The sequence below is a fragment of the Mastomys coucha genome, unplaced genomic scaffold (assembly GCF_008632895.1).
Source record: "Mastomys coucha isolate ucsf_1 unplaced genomic scaffold, UCSF_Mcou_1 pScaffold19, whole genome shotgun sequence".
Classification (NCBI taxonomy): Eukaryota; Metazoa; Chordata; class Mammalia; order Rodentia; family Muridae; genus Mastomys; species Mastomys coucha.
This window is the reverse complement of record NW_022196901.1, coordinates 20,040,647-20,057,376: the sequence shown is the minus strand read 5'-3', so window position 1 is coordinate 20,057,376 and position 16,730 is coordinate 20,040,647. Positions and strand designations below refer to the sequence as shown.

The following is a 16,730-nucleotide window of genomic DNA, read 5'->3' as shown; positions in this document are numbered from 1 at the left end:
TAACCATTTATCAGAGAGTGCATACCGTGTTTGTTCTTTTGTGATTGGGTTACCTCACTCAGGATGAGTGGCCTCTAATTTTTAATGAAAGTTCAGATACAGCATATGAATCACTCTGTGATTCTTTGTCATAGCATATTTTTATGTTTATTTCTTATTTTGCTTAAGAATCACCACTGAAATGAAGGTAAGGACTGTCGTTCAGTGGTACAGTGCTTGCCTAGCATGTCTGCGAAACTGAATTCCCTTTGAGTGCCTTCAAAATAGTGACACAAAAGAAAAAAGGGAGGAAAAAACCTGGAATACCTTGAAAGGGGGCTTATTTCTGAAAAATGAAACCATGAAGGCCAGAAAGTGGCAAAGCTTTAAAATCCCAGTAAAAAAAAAGTTTAAAATGAAGTGTGCAAGATGAGTTCAGATCTCACTTACAGTTATTTAAATGAATTATTGCCTTAGGGCTCTCATAAATGCTTATTCATGAATGTTTATAGTAGCTTTATCCAGTGTCATCCAGAACTAAAATAGGCTGGGAACAGGGGTACATCACTGTTATCCTAAGCTATGAGAAAAGGCTGAGGTTCATGAGTTTAGTCCCAGCATATGTAACACAATGAAATCCCATCTCAAGGAGGGAAAAGGAAAAAAAAAAGATACCACATCCCACCGCCAAAGGTTTGGGATGATTAAATAAAGTTTGGTGCACCTGTTTTTAATATATTAGCAGTAACTGTGGGGAAGACAGGAAGAGGGTTTGATTCTAAAGAGTAGACATGGGGAATATTTTTATACTGGAATATTTTCTTGATTTTGATATGACTATAATTTCTATGTATACTAATAATTCATAGAATTGCACACCAGAACTTAAACTTTGCCTTTGTTTTAAATTATGTTGTAAAGAACTCCAAATGTTAATACTAGAAGTAGACAGATTCAGAGTATATTGGTTCATAGAAATAAAAGTGTTCCCTGAATGGTGAACACTCCAGGAAGCACCCTGTGTCTTGTCTTATTTGACCTTGCCTACACCTTGAAGGAATTGCTATTATCACTACTTGACACTTAAAGAGACTGGCAGGTTAGTCTAGGTCATGTGGCATGCTTGCTTATTATTAACTGTTAGATTAGGGCTTTGGACTCAGTTGTCTTCCTTCAGGTCTGAGGCCACAACACAGTGTGCCTACAACTTGATGATTATACTGTTCTCATTGATTAACAAGCTAGGACCATTACAGAATCTGAGCTTCTTTTCTCTTTACATTCATTCTCTGGACCTATGTTCATTTATGATAAATACTCCTTAAAGCAGATACTTACAGAATGTATTTTTAGTCATTTTCTGCCTTTGATGAATTGTATTTCTTTTTTTGGGGGGGGGTGGTTTCGAGACAGGGTTTCTCTGTGTAGCCCTGGCTGTCCTGGTACTCACTCTGTAGACCAGGCTGGCCTTGAACTCAGAAATCCGCCTGCCTCTGCCTCCCAAGTGCTGGGATCAAAGGTGTGCGCCACCACTGCCTGGCTGATGAATTGTATTTCAAAAGTGTCCTGATGAGTAGAAGCACATAATTTTGATGAAAGCCTAGTTTTTTACAAGTCAATCGATGAAATTCTATTTATAAACTAATAATATACTTTATTTGAAAAATTAGACAGGCACATCCTTACTATACAGTTGCCTATAATACACTGTAATCTCAGAAAGTTTATTATAGATTTTGGTTGTGTATACAAGAGAGTGAATGTAAATCTTTATACTTACTGGGTATCTTAGTTTCTTTTTCTGCTGGTGAGACAAAATAAGTTAAGGAAGAAAGGATTTATTTTGGCTTACACTTCAGGTTACACAATCCATTGCAGTGGGGAAGTCACAATAGCAAAAGCTTTAGGGAGCCGTTCACATTGCAGTCATAGTCAGGAAGCAGCAGGTTGTCAAATGTGTGCACACCGGTGTTCAGTTCACTCTCTGTTTTATACAGTTTTGGATCCCCTAGCCAGGGAATGGTCTTGTACAAAATTAAGATGATCTTTCTTTATCTGTTCACATAATCAAGGTAATCAATCCCCCACGGGCACACTCAGAGCCTCATCTCCCAAGTGATACCAGATTACCAAATTGACACCACTAGCCATCATATCAAGAAGCACTCAGTCACTGAGTTTTAATCCTCACTTGGTAGAAGGAAGCAATTCCTGCAAGCTTTCCTCTGATCCCCACACCCATACAGTGGTATAAGTGCACCCACAGATACATACAGTAGATTCAAACATCAGTTTGAAAGAAAAAGGTAGAAGTTACACAGTAATGGTGAGGAACTCGGGCACTTTAATTTTGTAAAATATATGCTATCTTACTTGGGAAATCCTAGAAAGTAAATGTGATTACTATTAAAAGTGCTGGATTAAATATGTTAGTACAAAATGTAGATGGTGACTGCTTTTTAAAGGTATGTGAATCACTCTGTACTTTACTTCCCCAGTTTTCTAAGTGAGAGGGTGGGATCCTTAGAATGTGTATTACATCTTGACTGCCCTTTTCCTAGAGTAGAGTGCATAACTGAAGTGGTCCTTTAAACAAGTAAATGGGTTGGCAAGATGGATTGGTGGGAAAAGGTGTGTGCTACCAAGCTGTATGGCCCGAGTTTGTATTTATATATTAAGAATCAATGCCGGACAGTGGTGGTGCACGCCTTTAATCCCAGCACTTGGGAGGCAGAGGCAGGTGGATTTCTGAGTTCGAGGCCAGCCTGGTCTACAGAGTGAGTTCCAGGACAGCCAGGGTTACACAGAGAAACCCTATCAAAAATCTTTAAAATAAACATTATAGAGTTTAGGCATTTTCAGAAATTATCATTTGAGTGTTTCACCAATCAACTTTAAGAGAGGGAATGTCATGTCATTTTGTCTATTTAAGAAATGGAATCTTACAAAGTGGTTACAATTTTAGCCAAATATCAGTTATTCTAACCTTGTGCATTAATGTAACTTCTTTGGCATTACACATAACTATTTTCTTTTTTATTTTGCTGCTAGATATGTTATATTTAAATAGCATGCTTATTATTAACTTTCATGCTTATTTCAGAAAATTCTTTCTGAATTTTTGTAGACATTTAGTATGCAAAGAACTTTTATAAGAAAAATTAACATTTTTGTTTGTGTGCACAAGCTCAGATGTTCCATAGTATACACAGGTGGTCGTAAGTTTTAGGGGTGGGCTATCTGCCTCTGCTATGTAGGTCCCAGGGATCCAATTCAGTTCATAGGCCAAAAATTACCAGCCAATGTTTTGGTGTGGTGCCTACCTTGTATATGCATGAGTAACTATTACTTTATTGTTTCAGATTCGTAAACAACAGAAAGAGCATGCTGAGCTGATTGAAGATTATCGGATCAAACAGCAGCAGCAGCAGCAGCAGCAGCAGTGTGCCCTAGCCCCTCCCATCCTCATACCAGGGGTTCAGTCCCAGCCACCTCTAGTTCCAGGTGCCACTCCACTCACCATGAGCCAACCCAACTTTCCCCTGGTACCACAGCAGCTTCAGCAGCAGCAGCACACAGCAGTCATCGCAGGGCATGCCAGCCCTGCGCGAATGCCCAGTCTACCTGGATGGCAATCTAACAGTACTCCTGCTCACCTCCCCCTTAAGCCTCCTAGGATTCAGCCCCCAATTGCACAACTATCTTTAAAAACTTGTACACCAGCCCCAGGGACAGTGTCAAGTGCAAATCCACAGAATGGGCCACCACCTCGAGTGGAATTTGATGACAACAATCCTTTCAGTGAAAGTTTTCAAGAGCGAGAGAGGAAGGAACGCTTACGAGAACAGCAGGAAAGACAACGAGTCCAACTGATGCAAGAAGTAGACAGACAGAGAGCTCTGCAGCAGCGAATGGAGATGGAGCAGCATTGCCTGATGGGTGCTGAGCTAGCCAACAGGACACCTGTTTCCCAGATGCCATTCTATAGTTCTGACAGACCTTGTGACTTTTTGCAACCTCCACGACCCCTTCAGCAGTCTCCACAAAACCAGCAGCAAATAGGGCCAGTTTTACAGCAACAGAGTGTCCAACAAGGATCTGTTAACTCACCCCCAAATCAAAATTTCATGCAGACCAATGAGCAAAGGCAGGTAGGCCCTCCCCCCTTTGTTCCAGATTCACCATCTGCTTCTGGTGGGAGCCCAAACTTTCATTCTGTTAAGCAGGGACATGGAAATCTTTCTGCGTCCAGCTTTCAGCAGTCTCCACTGAGGCCTCCATTCACACCAGGTTTACCAGGAACACCTCCAGTAGCTAGTAGCAATGTCCCATGTGGCCAAGATCCTGCTGTAACACAGGGACAAAATTATTCAGGATCCAGCCAGTCTCTCATTCAGTTATATTCTGACATAATCCCGGAAGAAAAGGGGAAAAAGAAGAGAACAAGAAAAAAGAAAAAAGAAGATGATACAGAATCTAGCAAAGCACCATCAACTCCCCACTCCGACTGTGCTGCTCCACTGACCCCAGGCCTCTCAGAAACTACCTCCACTCCTGCAGTGAACATACCCAGTGAGCTCCCTCAGCAAAGACAACAGGAGGCCGTGGAGCCAGTCTGTGTACCCACTCCAAATGTGGCAACAGGCCAGCCTTGTATAGAGTCAGAAAACAAACTTCCTAGCAGTGAATTCATAAAAGAAACTTCAAGTGAACAGACACATGTGAATTCAGAGGCAGACAAGCCTTCTGTGGAAACCCCTAACAAAGCTGAAGAAATAAAGTTGGAAAAGGCTGAGATACAGCCATGCCCAAGTCAGGAGGATACCAAAGTGGAAGAGAAAACTGGTAGTAAGATCAAAGACATTGTAGCTGGTCCTGTCTCCTCCATACAGTGTCCTTCCCATCCTGCCGGAACCCCTATTACCAAAGGAGATACAGGAAATGAACTACTGAAGCACTTGTTAAAAAATAAAAAGGCCTCTTCCCTTCTAACTCAGAGACCCGAGGGCACTTTATCTTCAGATGAAAGTTCTACAAAGGATGGTAAACTGATTGAGAAGCAGAATCCAGCAGAAGGATTGGTAAGTGTCAGTTGTGAAAACAACTGCCTTTGTTTTTAAACTATTACAGTAGATTAGTATCGACAAATTACCAATTTTAAAACTATTTCGTAACTTTTTTGCTCAGTCATTTTTTTTGTTTTTATTTCTATAGAATCCTGTTTTTACTTATATTTACAAAGTATATGAATGACTCATTGCTTGTTATATAAAGCAAACATGTATCATTATGTGTGCTTTTCAGCTGGTTATCATAACCAAGTTGCACTAACTATAGCAAAGGAAATATGTGTGGATCTTTATAATAAATAAGTGCATAATTTCTATTAGCCTCTCTAAAATTTAGAAGACAGCTCCTGTACTTGTCTTACTCTCCTTGAGAACTCTCAGGGATGTCTCTTATTGGGAACTACTATGTCAGAAAAACAACATGATTTTAGATGTGGATACTATTTCCATCTTTGTAGTTTTCTATGTATCGGTATTCTACCCATTTTAAGTGTTAACATTGGATTTTCTTTTCATTTGAATGATAGGCAGTTTTAAATATACCCTTTGAATACAGAGTGACCCCCATTTCAGTGAACCTGATTAAGATGTTCCACCAACAGGAGTTTCTCTGACATTGGAATAGGTCTGCTTGTTGCTTTGCTCCTTGTCATTCATAAGTATCAGCAGTTGTTAGTGCATTCACACAGTTAGTGCATTCACAGTGCTGCTCAGTGTGAGTTTGTAATTTTTCATTGTAATTGAAGTACAGAAGAGTTTTACTTGACTAAGATTGCAATTTTAAGAATAGTGAGACTCGTCATTTTGCAAGTGTTGGCTCTACTCTCTTCTGTTGTCTCTTGTTGTTCAGTAGAGATTGAGTGTTCCAGCAGTTGTTACTTTTGTCTAATTGGCAGTTATAGTGGTCTTCTTTCTCTTTAATCTTTGAGAGTCTTATGCATGCAAACAGTGCATCTTGTGGTTGTGTTTTTCTAGTTGTTACAATATGCAGTCCAGGTCCAGTCCTTGGCTGCTGACTCCAAGTGTTTTGTGTCTGGGGTACTGAATCCCCTCAGCCCTGTGCCCACTGTGCCCCCTCTGTCCCATGTGCTGCAACTCCTCCTTTTCTCCTATCCTGTTCTAATGTCTTTTTCTTTTGTGAAACTTAGTTCTGAAATCTTGTAACGAGCTTCCTGATCTTGACCAACTACAGATGTGTGGATGCCCATGCATTCACCTCATACTTGCTGGGGCCTCACTCACATAGAAACTACCGTCAGCATGTTCATACTAAAATTTGTGCCATGCAAGAATGTTTAGTGGCACAGGGAAGCAGGCACTTCACAAGTATAAAAAGCAGAAACTAAGATATTAGAATGAGCATGAGGTATATGCTCTTGATCCTTGTGATTAAAACAACAACAGAAACCATTTGAAGCTGTACATGGTACTCTCGGCACTCAAGGAAGGTGAGGCAGGAAGATTGCTGAAGTTCAAGCAAGGGCAGTCTGAACTACAAAGTGAAACTTTTACACAAACTAATAAACAAAAATTCAAAATCTTTTGTGATCTTTTATACTTATCTTTTGAAATATAGTTGAATTTACTTTTAGAATAATTGTAAAAATTAGAGATACTATCTCTGAAGCATCTAAAGAGGCTGAGTTATGCAAACTTAGCATGCTTGCCTGCTCAGTCTTTCATAAGCCAATTACAAAATTTGCAGGTCTTTGAGGACATCAGCATCCATGCTACCCATGGTAGTTTGAGAACATACCAGATTTGTTTGTGTTACTGTGTTCCTAAATCATAATGCAGTGTTCAGCAAGATTCCCCTGGTGATCCAGTGCTTATAGAATCATCTAGTGGTCCTGTTAAGATAGAAATTGCTGGTTCATTTGGTGTAGGTTGGAGCAGGGAATCTGTTTCTAATCAGTTCCAGGAGCTGCTGTGTTTCTCTGATACTGCTCTTGGAGAACCATGGATCCACCCAGGCAGAGGCGATATTAGCATGCTTCAACCTCCTTCCTTTGTATGAGCTAAGAAGAAAAAGTAGTAATTAGTAGTAAATGAAATTATATGAAATTTAAATTTGTTCATGAATTATAAAGTTGTATTGGACCATGGCCAACTCATTTATAAAAATTATACAGCTCCTTTTGCAGTACTATTTCAGAGCCCATAGTTCACACAGACCACATGGCTCATAGGCTAAAATTATTACCCTGTTTCCTTTTATCTATAATTTGCCACCCATGTGATGTTACTTAGAACATAATCAGAAAATCTAATTTTTAAAACATTCAAAAGAAATGCAGAATTGGCTTTACTAAGTTTTTAATGATACTTGTTTTTAGCAAACTATTGATATTAGTTTTAGAAATAAGAAAGCATGAAAAATATTCCTATGTTTTGATATTGGTGCCTACGGACTTAGATAAAACTTTTTTCAAGGCCTGTATTACTCTTACATCTTTGTGACCATGAATGTAAAAAGCAAGGAAGGGGCTAGAGACAGAGATCGAAAGGAAGGGGCTAGAGACAGAGATGGCTTGATGGTTCAGAGAAGTTATGATTCTTGCAGAGGACCTCTCATAGTGGCTTATAACCATTTGTAGCTCCAGTTTGAGAGGATTCAATGCTCTTTTCTGATTTTCACAAGCGCTAAGCATGTATATGGTGTCTATACATTGTATACATATAGACAAGATACTCAAACACATTAAATAAAATAAATAAATCTTTTTTAAAAGCAAAGGGAAATTAATTTGCTGTTATCTGTGTACACAGCCATTAAGTTTTTCATTCAAATGTAGATTCTGACACGAATTTGAGGGGTCAGTATGACATCCTGGTGCTTTCTAGCTGCTGTTCTCTTACCTCTGGTGCATGAGCTTAAAATGTTCCCATAACCTCTGAATTAGCTTCACATCTCAGATTACAACAGTTCTTAGTTCCTATGGAGGGAGATAAATTGTCAAGAACACGACTCAGAAGCTTCCTGTTCATCTGGCATGGTGCTTCCCTGGTCTCAGCTTAGATAGTGAGGAACCATACTTCATTCTTGTTTCTAGGAGTTCTGCAACTTCCTAAGTTGCTTAGGCTGGCATTTTTCATATTTTAATATACCTTACTGGAGAGGGAAGAGGGAACAGTTATTTTCAGAAAACAACTTCACTCTGTAACTTCCCCCTTTAAGATGGGATGCCATGTTAGAAATATGAGTCACAAGTTGGAGCTGGTCTAGCATGAACTAAGAATCAAACATGTGGGAAGTTACTTACTTCTTAACCTTTCCGATTACATTAGCAAACTTTGGGGGCTCAAATGCAAGGTGGTTTTGGAGGTGGCAACAGCCAGTTGCCAAAAACAGATGGAGGAAGTGAAACCAAGAAACAGCGAAGCAAACGGACTCAGAGGACGGGGGAAAAAGCAGCACCTCGCTCAAAGAAAAGGAAGAAGGATGAAGAGGAAAAGCAGGCTATGTACTCCAGCTCTGACTCCTTCACCCACTTGAAACAGGTGAGCTGTCAGGACAGCCCTTTGCCACTTCCAGGAGGGGAGAGAGCAAGTGTCGCCTTTTCAATCCTAGGAAATGGAAGTTTTCACCTTGTTACAATTAGTGTCTAATTAAAATAGGGAGAAAGGACAAGGAACCTAGTAGACTCTGTTTGCTGGCAAACTCACACTTTATCCTATTGGCATTCGAGATTTACATTCTAGTAGGTGGATTGGTAGGTGATGGTCAGTCAAGATTTACATATGTTCAGAAGGAGCGGCCTCAACACCAGGAACCGTTGTATCCCCCATTTCTTGTGACTCTGAACCTAAAGACATGCAGCCATGGACTCTCATTTAAATTCTCATTGCTCATTGCAAGCAAAAATGGGGAGGGCCACACCTCTCCATCTCTGTTCCCATTAGCGGTGCCTGGCCTCCATTCTTGCCTTGGTTCTTACTGAGCAAAAATAAAGAGCATGTTTTTCTTGTGAGGCACATGATGGCATCTCTAACAGGTGGGAATAAAACTTATTTGATATATATCCCAGAGATTCTGTAGTTTCCAGCATTTTGAATCTTGAGATTTTTAAGTCTTATTTTTCACAATCCTTATTTGACTTCAGGTCTTAGAAAACCCAGAAACACTTCCATGTTGTTAATCATGTACATTACTTTTAAATGTGTTTTTTAATAGCAGCTCTCTCTGCTCCCTCTAATGGACCCGATCATTGGAGTGAACTTTGCGCACTTTCTTCCTTATGGCAGTGGCCAATTTAATAGTGGGACTCGACTTCTAGGAACTTTTGGCAGTGCCGCCCTTGAAGGGGTCTCAGACTACTATTCTCAGTTGATCTACAAGGTATGTCTCTTTGCCAGGGTGCTGCCTTGCCTGAGATTGGAGCGCATCCCACCACTGGGGAGTATGGCTTAGTTTTGCATCTAGTTTACATAAAGTCTCCAAGATACCCTGAAACTTAGGTTCAGCTAAAAGATTAAAAATATATCTGCTTAAGTATTTCTAACATGTGTGCTTCAAATTTCCAAGAGATGAGAATGCAAATGATAGAAAATTCCATTTCTATAGTAAAGGAAACACACTTTTCCTTGTAACCTTTGTTAACTCTTAAAATGAATTGACGGTACATAGTGGAACTAAAAAGTATGGTTAGTACCTTTTTTGGAAAATGAATTTTTAAAGCTTTAATATATTTCATTTAAATAATTTAGGTGCTAATTGAAATTATGCACTAATTCTTAGGTTACCAAAATAGCCTAAGTCAGTCAAGGTAATACTACTTTTTAAATATCTTTATGATAACATCATAAGATCATTTCACTTTGCATCTGACTTATACAGAACAGTTATTTTGAGAAGTGTGTAACTGTCTGTTCCCTGGTGGCTTTCCTTTTGTTCTTAAGATAGCTGTCTTCGTGTTCCCATTGCTGTCCTATGGCTTGTTCTTCAGTTAGCCTTCCTCAGTTCAGGCTGCTTGTCAGTGTTACTCGTGTAACTTCCCTTGCACTGCACTGTTATGTATAGTTATTATAGCTGACACCAGCATTCCTTGGGGAGACCAAGGCATAAATGAGAAATCAGTGGCATATGTAAGGCTGAGAGAGAAAACTGAAAGTGAACTGTATTTGTTAGTATATTTGGTACCTTTAGTCTTAATTTTTTTTCTCTTTTTGCTTCTTTTAGAAATCTTGGACAGTCCAGGTTCTCACACCTGAGATGTAAATTAGGTTAAAGACAGATTCTGTATTTTCATATTTTAATAAAAATTGAATAAAGGAACATTTAATTACCTTTTACAACTTAGTCAACTTTAAAACTGCTTTTTATTGGTTGTTGTAATGATGAAACCTATGAACAGTTACACAAAATTAAGTATAACAAAAATGGGATTCTTCATTTCAAAGCTGAGTGCTCAAATTCGGCCAAGGAGGCAAATGGATAACCTCATGGCCCTGTGTTGTTTGTGTGCATTTGGAACTGGAGATGCCTCTGGATTATGTTTCTTGTAGCCTTGCTTCCTTGTGCTAAAAATACACAGAATTAGGTTTTAGCAAGGTCAATGCATATTTGCTCAGTAGCATATAATTTAAAATTTTTTGGTCTCCTGCAGCAGAATAATTTAAGTAATCCTCCAACACCCCCTGCCTCTCTTCCTCCTACACCACCTCCTATGGCTTGCCAGAAGATGGCAAATGGTTTTGCAACGACTGAAGAACTTGCTGGAAAAGCCGGCGTGTTGGTGAGCCATGAAGGTATGATAATAGCATCCAACTCTTCAGCTCTGAAGGGTCTGCCTTTGAAAGCTATGTACTCAAGTGTCTGCAGAACTGAAGTGTGCCATCTGTATCTACTTTGTTCTACATACTTTGATTCTATTTGTTTGGTTTTGCAGTTGCCAGAGCTTTAGGACCGAAGCCATTTCAGCTGCCTTTCAGACCTCAGGATGACTTACTGGCTCGAGCTATTGCTCAAGGCCCAAAGACAGTGGATGTTCCTGCCTCACTTCCAACACCACCTCACAATAATCATGAAGAATTAAGGTAGAAGCCACTTTTTAAATGTGTGCGTGAGTGAGTGCGTGCATGCATGCATGCGTGTGTGAATGTTGCCTGCTGTGTGTCTGAGTAGCACATACATACCTGATGTCCACAGAGGCCTATACTATAGAGCATTGGCTTTCTGGAACTGAACTTCCAGACTGTAAGTACCCTGTGCACTGGGAATTAAACCTGGGTCCTCTGGAAGAGCAGCCAATGCTTTTAACCACTAAACCATTTCTCTCAGCATCAGAGGCTACTTTTTAAAAATTGGTTGCTTCTTTTAAAAATGTGCTTAGGATTTGGCAATAGGCATTAAAGGCATTTAAGGTATAAAGTACTCTTGAATATAAACTGTCCAATGCATTGTTACTATTGAAATGAAATTAGTTTGTGCATTTTTAAAGTCTTATATAATTTAAGCAGTATATACACCATAATAATCAAATAGACATTAATGGTTATGGGAAAACGTCTACATAAAATATTTCAAGGGTTTTATTTTATAAACTTTTTGTGGTTTGTTGGATTTATTGATACTTACAGACATCTAAAATGAGAGACCAGCCATCATAGATATCAGAAGTATCATGGAGAAGAATAGCTCTAAGCTACAGGAAGCTAGCTCACCACCAGTTTCTATTAGTTCTTTGTCCCCAAGAATCTTACTGGCAGAATCAGCTTCCCTTGTAGATAAATTTACTACCCAACTAGTTAATAGTATGTACTAACTTCTTTAGAATTTTATTCCTGTGTGGAAACTACGATGAATCCCTGTGTTCTGAGATGTCCATGTAATCTAAGTCTCTTAGTTTATTAATGAGAGAACTTGTCACTGTACACAGCAGCAACAGGATAGACGTTTCTATAGCTGCATGGAAGTATCACTTGGGTTTGGAATACAGAGTCTCCTTTCTCTCTTACCTTACATACAGTTAGAAATTCCTAGCTGTGTCAATAGAATGGAGCTCTTTCTAGCCTGTGAGTATGAGTGTGGTGATCCAGCACAGGACTTTACATGACTGCCCAGCAGCTTTTTCCAGGTCTCCTTCAGTGTGAGTGGGAGAAACAGAAGATGAAAGGTCCGCGACCATGTTCCACACCTGTAGCTTGAGGCCTCACCATCTCCCTAGTGAACTAAAGCCTTGACTGAAGCAGAGGGGTTTGTCCCCTTCTTTGTTTTCCACTGTTTATTAGTTAGGAGAATTCAGTGCTAACAACACCACAGTCGCTGTGTTTTCTCTCATCTTGCCACTATACACAGCCGTGACAGGATAGATGTATCTGTGGCTCCATGGAGGCTGACTTGAATATAAACTTGGACCGTTCAGCACAGCCTCCTCCTTAGTCTCAAAGATGTCATTTTCTCAGGCTATGGTGTAGTCTGAGTATTTCCCTCTTGGAGGCCTTGACATTTCAGTCAACAGCTTTTTCAAAAGAATAGCCATTTGTACTGTTTTATAGGTAAGCCTGTTTACTGTGTTTTCATAGCTGTGTAGTAACTGATCCAGTTGCTGTTGTTGAGAGTTCCTTCCTGTGGTACCCATGTGTGGGCTTGGTGAGAAATCCCAGTAAAACTGCATATTGTGATGTGTGTGCTCCTCTTTCAGGATACAGGACCACTATGGGGACCGGGACACTCCCGATAGTTTTGTCCCCTCATCTTCTCCTGAGAGTGTGGTTGGTGTGGAAGTGAACAAGTACCCAGATCTGTCACTGGTAAAAGAGGAGCCTCCAGAACCTGTGCCGTCCCCCATCATCCCAATTCTTCCCAGCATATCCGGGAAAAGTATGTTTAGCTTAGTCTACCAACTTACTATTGTAAATATTTTGACTTTGAAAGCTTTGAATATTCTTTTTTCCCTTTTTAGATTCAGAATCAAGAAGAAATGACATCAAAACTGAGCCAGGCACTTTATTTTTTACTTCACCTTTTGGTTCATCCCCAAACGGTCCCAGATCGGGTCTTATATCTGTAGCAATCACCCTGCATCCTACAGCTGCTGAGGTAAAGGATGACATCACTTACGCTGTGCAGTGTGTGCCACTGTCAAACTTCTGTCAGTGACTTACAAGGAAACAATGCAGCGAGCAGAACAGTGGAGAAGGGAGGGGAATTGCTCCAGAGATCTAGGCTGTTCTTGAGTACTATTCAGTATGAGGTTTATTTGTATCTAAGCTAAGCAAGAAACTGGAACTGAGAATTCATGTGCTCTTGTTAAAAGAATGCTTTGGAGAACTCTAGAAAAGAGCATTTCCACATCTATCCATGTTATAAAAGTTAACCATTGCTCTTGCTCTCTTGCTCTTCTTCCTGTTCCCACTCTCTCCCCATTCCCTTACCCCTTCTCTTTCCACATGCTCATGGCCAGCCTCTACTCCTCTACTTCTCTTCCTCCTCCTCCTCTTTTTTCCTCCCTCCTCCTCTCCCTCCTCTTCCCCTCTCTTTGCCTTATTCTGCCTCTACTACCCTCTTAACTCCCCTCTCCATGCCCTTAATAAACTCTATTCTAGGCTAAAAAATATATATATGTAAATAAAAGTTAACCATTAGAAAACCATAGTCAATTATAGAGTCTACAAAAGCAAAAGAAACTTCTACAGGCAGCTTGTGCCAACAGCACTAATGATCTATCATGGATTTATTTGTTTTTAAAAACTCCCAAGTTTTATAAAGATATTTTATTGGAGATCATATATATATAATATATATACACACACACATACATATGTGTGTGTATATATGCATACATATATATATATATAGAGAGAGAGAGAGAGAGCCTTAGCTGCAATGTTGAAGACCATGGGTTGGCCCTTTTGCCAGAGCTAGGCCTACACATTTCCTGTGATCATCATATCCTTTAGGCCTGTCAGATACCAAGGTAGTTAAAATAGCTAGCTTACGGTGTACAGATCCCAGTGCCAGTTGGAACTCTGAAGATTTCTATTTTTGAAGGCTATGTATATTAGTTCATGAAAATAAATTTATTGAAGTTTAAATAAAAGTATTTGGGTTCTTTTATACTGTATCTTGAAGATAGCATTATCCTAAGTGATGCACTCTTCTTCTAGGTGAGTAACATGGTATTTACTTTTCGTTTTAGAATATAAGCAGCGTTGTGGCTGCGTTTTCCGACCTTCTTCACGTGCGAATTCCTAACAGCTATGAGGTTAGTAATGCTCCAGATGTTCCATCCATTGGTTTGGTCAGTAGCCACAGAGTAAACCCAGGTTTGGAGTATCGGCAGCATTTGCTTCTTCGTGGGCCTCCACCAGGATCTGCAAATCCTCCCAGATTAGCAACCTCTTACCGGCTGAAGCAGCCTAATGTACCATTTCCTCCAACAAGCAATGGTGAGCTAGTGAGCTTTTTGTTAACCCCAAATCCATTCCTGGTTAAAAAGTTAAGCCTGCTGATTGTGGAATTTTGATTTATTTTTTAACAAGTAATAGGCGATGTGTTGGTGTGTAGTCTTTGATAACTTAACCCTCTCTGGCTGTTGTTTTCTGTGGTGTAATGTGAATTTCTATGCTCTGGCCTGTGGCAACAAGACTAACTCTAACTCTCTGTTAAAGCTGTTCAAAGACAGCTTGCTGACCCTTTATCAAATTCTGTTCTTTGAAGCCCTGATCCACTTGCCTCAGCTGGGCTGCTCTATGTGGTGCAGATGAAGCCATAGATAGTGCATTGTTTTTCTCTTCTGCTCAGGTGCTGTTGCTGTCACTACGTCTGCTTGCCTTTACACACCATCTGTAGGGCATATTTCTTCCCACAGGAAAGCCTGGGTCCCCATTCTGAGAACCAGTACGCCTTCCTGGTGCCTGCCATGAAGCTGCTTTCCCTCTGCTCGCTGGTATCTTATATGCCAGCCCTGTTCCTCACCACCTCCTTATCCCCTGGATCCCTTGTAATATTTTTGTCTTTCCTAAACTTATACTAGAATCTGGCTGTTTCTCATCTTTGAACTCTTTTTGAAAGTTACCTATGTTAAAGTTTTAAACTTTACAATCTTAGCTGCTTCTTTCTTGTTTCTCCTGCTATTTTCTGCCTTGACCTCTACCCCACGACCCCAGGAGATTCCCTCAGCGTAGACTTGCTCTTCTGAACCCTTGGGCCTTGTTCACAGCATACCTTGGCTTTCACTTCTCTGATGCTGTAAATCACATGAGACCTTTGTACTCATTATAGAACTTGCAGTATCACCTTAGCTGTCAGGGAGTAGATCTTTGCTGTCTTGATGCACTGTACAAGTATTTGAAGATCTTGGTGCTTTGCTTTCCTTTGATTCTGTGCTGGCCTCCTTTTTCAGCTGTTTGGGAGCGGGCGTTTGCCTTTACTTGTACTTCATTGTCATATACTAGATTCCCTGCCACTAGAGCTTAGAAAATGTTTATTAATGCATAATATTAAGTAAGTAATCCATGTTGTAATCGATTGACATAGGTTAATTTTCTATTATGTGCTGCCTGTATCTTTGGTCAGTTTTAATTGCTAACAAAAGTCTACTTCTTAGGTCTTTCTGGGCATAAAGACTCTAGTCACGGTACAGCAGAAGGTGCATCACTCCGACCACAGTGGTGTTGCCACTGTAAGGTGGTTATTCTTGGAAGTGGTGTGCGGAAGTCATGCAAGGATCTGACCTTTATGAACAAGGTACTTTAGTCTTCTTCCTATGACCCAGTCCTACCTCTGTTTTCACCAGTGACTCCTGCACCAGGACAAAGTGCTTCATGGGGCATGATAGACAAGCATATAGTAGATGGGCTCAGCTTCAAACCAGATAGTTATAACAGACTGTTAAATTGTTCATGACAAGGAACACATTTTTAGAACACAGTAAGATATGGGAAGTGTAGTTTCTACTTTTTTCTTTTCTTCTAAACTCTTAGTCTTTCTGTCCCTGGCTGTCCTAGGCCAGGTTGGCCTTCAGCTCACAGAGATCTACTTTCCTTTGCCTCCGAAGTGCTGGGATTAAAGCCATGCACCACCGTGCCCAGCTCTGCATTAGTTTTTAGGTGGAAAATTACCATAGGGTGAATATTGGGACAATGTCAGCACAGTTGGAAGATATAGAACACTCACTTTTGAATGCCACCTGAGATTAGCAGTCCATGAGGTGCTGGTTTCATTAGCTTGTGTCTTGCTGAGGTCCTACATGTTTCCCTTTCTTTTCAGGGTTCCCGAGAGAACACCAAAAGGATGGAAAAGGATATTGTCTTTTGTAGTAATAACTGCTTTATTCTTTATTCATCAGCTGCACAAGCAAAACATTCAGACAACAAGGTAAAGTGAGGAAAGTATACTGAGGGATTTCTGCCTTGGGGGTGCAGTCCCCTCCTCAAGAGAATGCCTGTAGGGAAATCCTAGGAAGATGGTACTTGAGTTGAGCCTGATAGAGCCTTCAGCTATATTTTTTTCCCATTAAATACCCTATTTAACAAAAAGTAGAAAGTTTCAAATTACATTTAACACTCATTTATTTATTTAGTGGCATTGAAGGTTGAATGTAGGACCCAATACATTCTAGCCAACTACTTCACCTCTAAGCTATATCCTATGCCTCTCTTAATGTTCACTATTAAGGTCTCATTGAGCTGCCATTCACTCATAATCCTTCTGCCTTAATCTTGCTTGACACCCCACTA

General features: G+C 40.1%; 1 protein-coding gene across 15 annotated transcripts in view; it reads left to right on the top strand.

Moving 5' to 3' along the window:
• Window positions 1–16,730, top strand: part of Kmt2c (lysine methyltransferase 2C) — a 217,663-nt gene that overhangs the window by 185,851 nt on the left and 15,082 nt on the right. For 9 of the 15 annotated variants that reach the window (XM_031380212.1, XM_031380208.1, XM_031380209.1 and 6 more), the window contains 10 exons: window positions 3,342–5,060; window positions 8,337–8,549; window positions 9,223–9,387; window positions 10,655–10,796; window positions 10,937–11,084; window positions 12,692–12,870; window positions 12,953–13,089; window positions 14,189–14,438; window positions 15,599–15,738; window positions 16,261–16,368. In XM_031380212.1, coding sequence (XP_031236072.1) covers window positions 3,342–5,060; window positions 8,337–8,549; window positions 9,223–9,387; window positions 10,655–10,796; window positions 10,937–11,084; window positions 12,692–12,870; window positions 12,953–13,089; window positions 14,189–14,438; window positions 15,599–15,738; window positions 16,261–16,368 — 3,201 coding nt within the window. The remainder of the gene's footprint in view (window positions 1–3,341; window positions 5,061–8,336; window positions 8,550–9,222; window positions 9,388–10,654; window positions 10,797–10,936; window positions 11,085–12,691; window positions 12,871–12,952; window positions 13,090–14,188; window positions 14,439–15,598; window positions 15,739–16,260; window positions 16,369–16,730) is intronic. The other 6 variants (XM_031380223.1, XM_031380221.1, XM_031380220.1 and 3 more) reach the window with 3 other exon arrangements.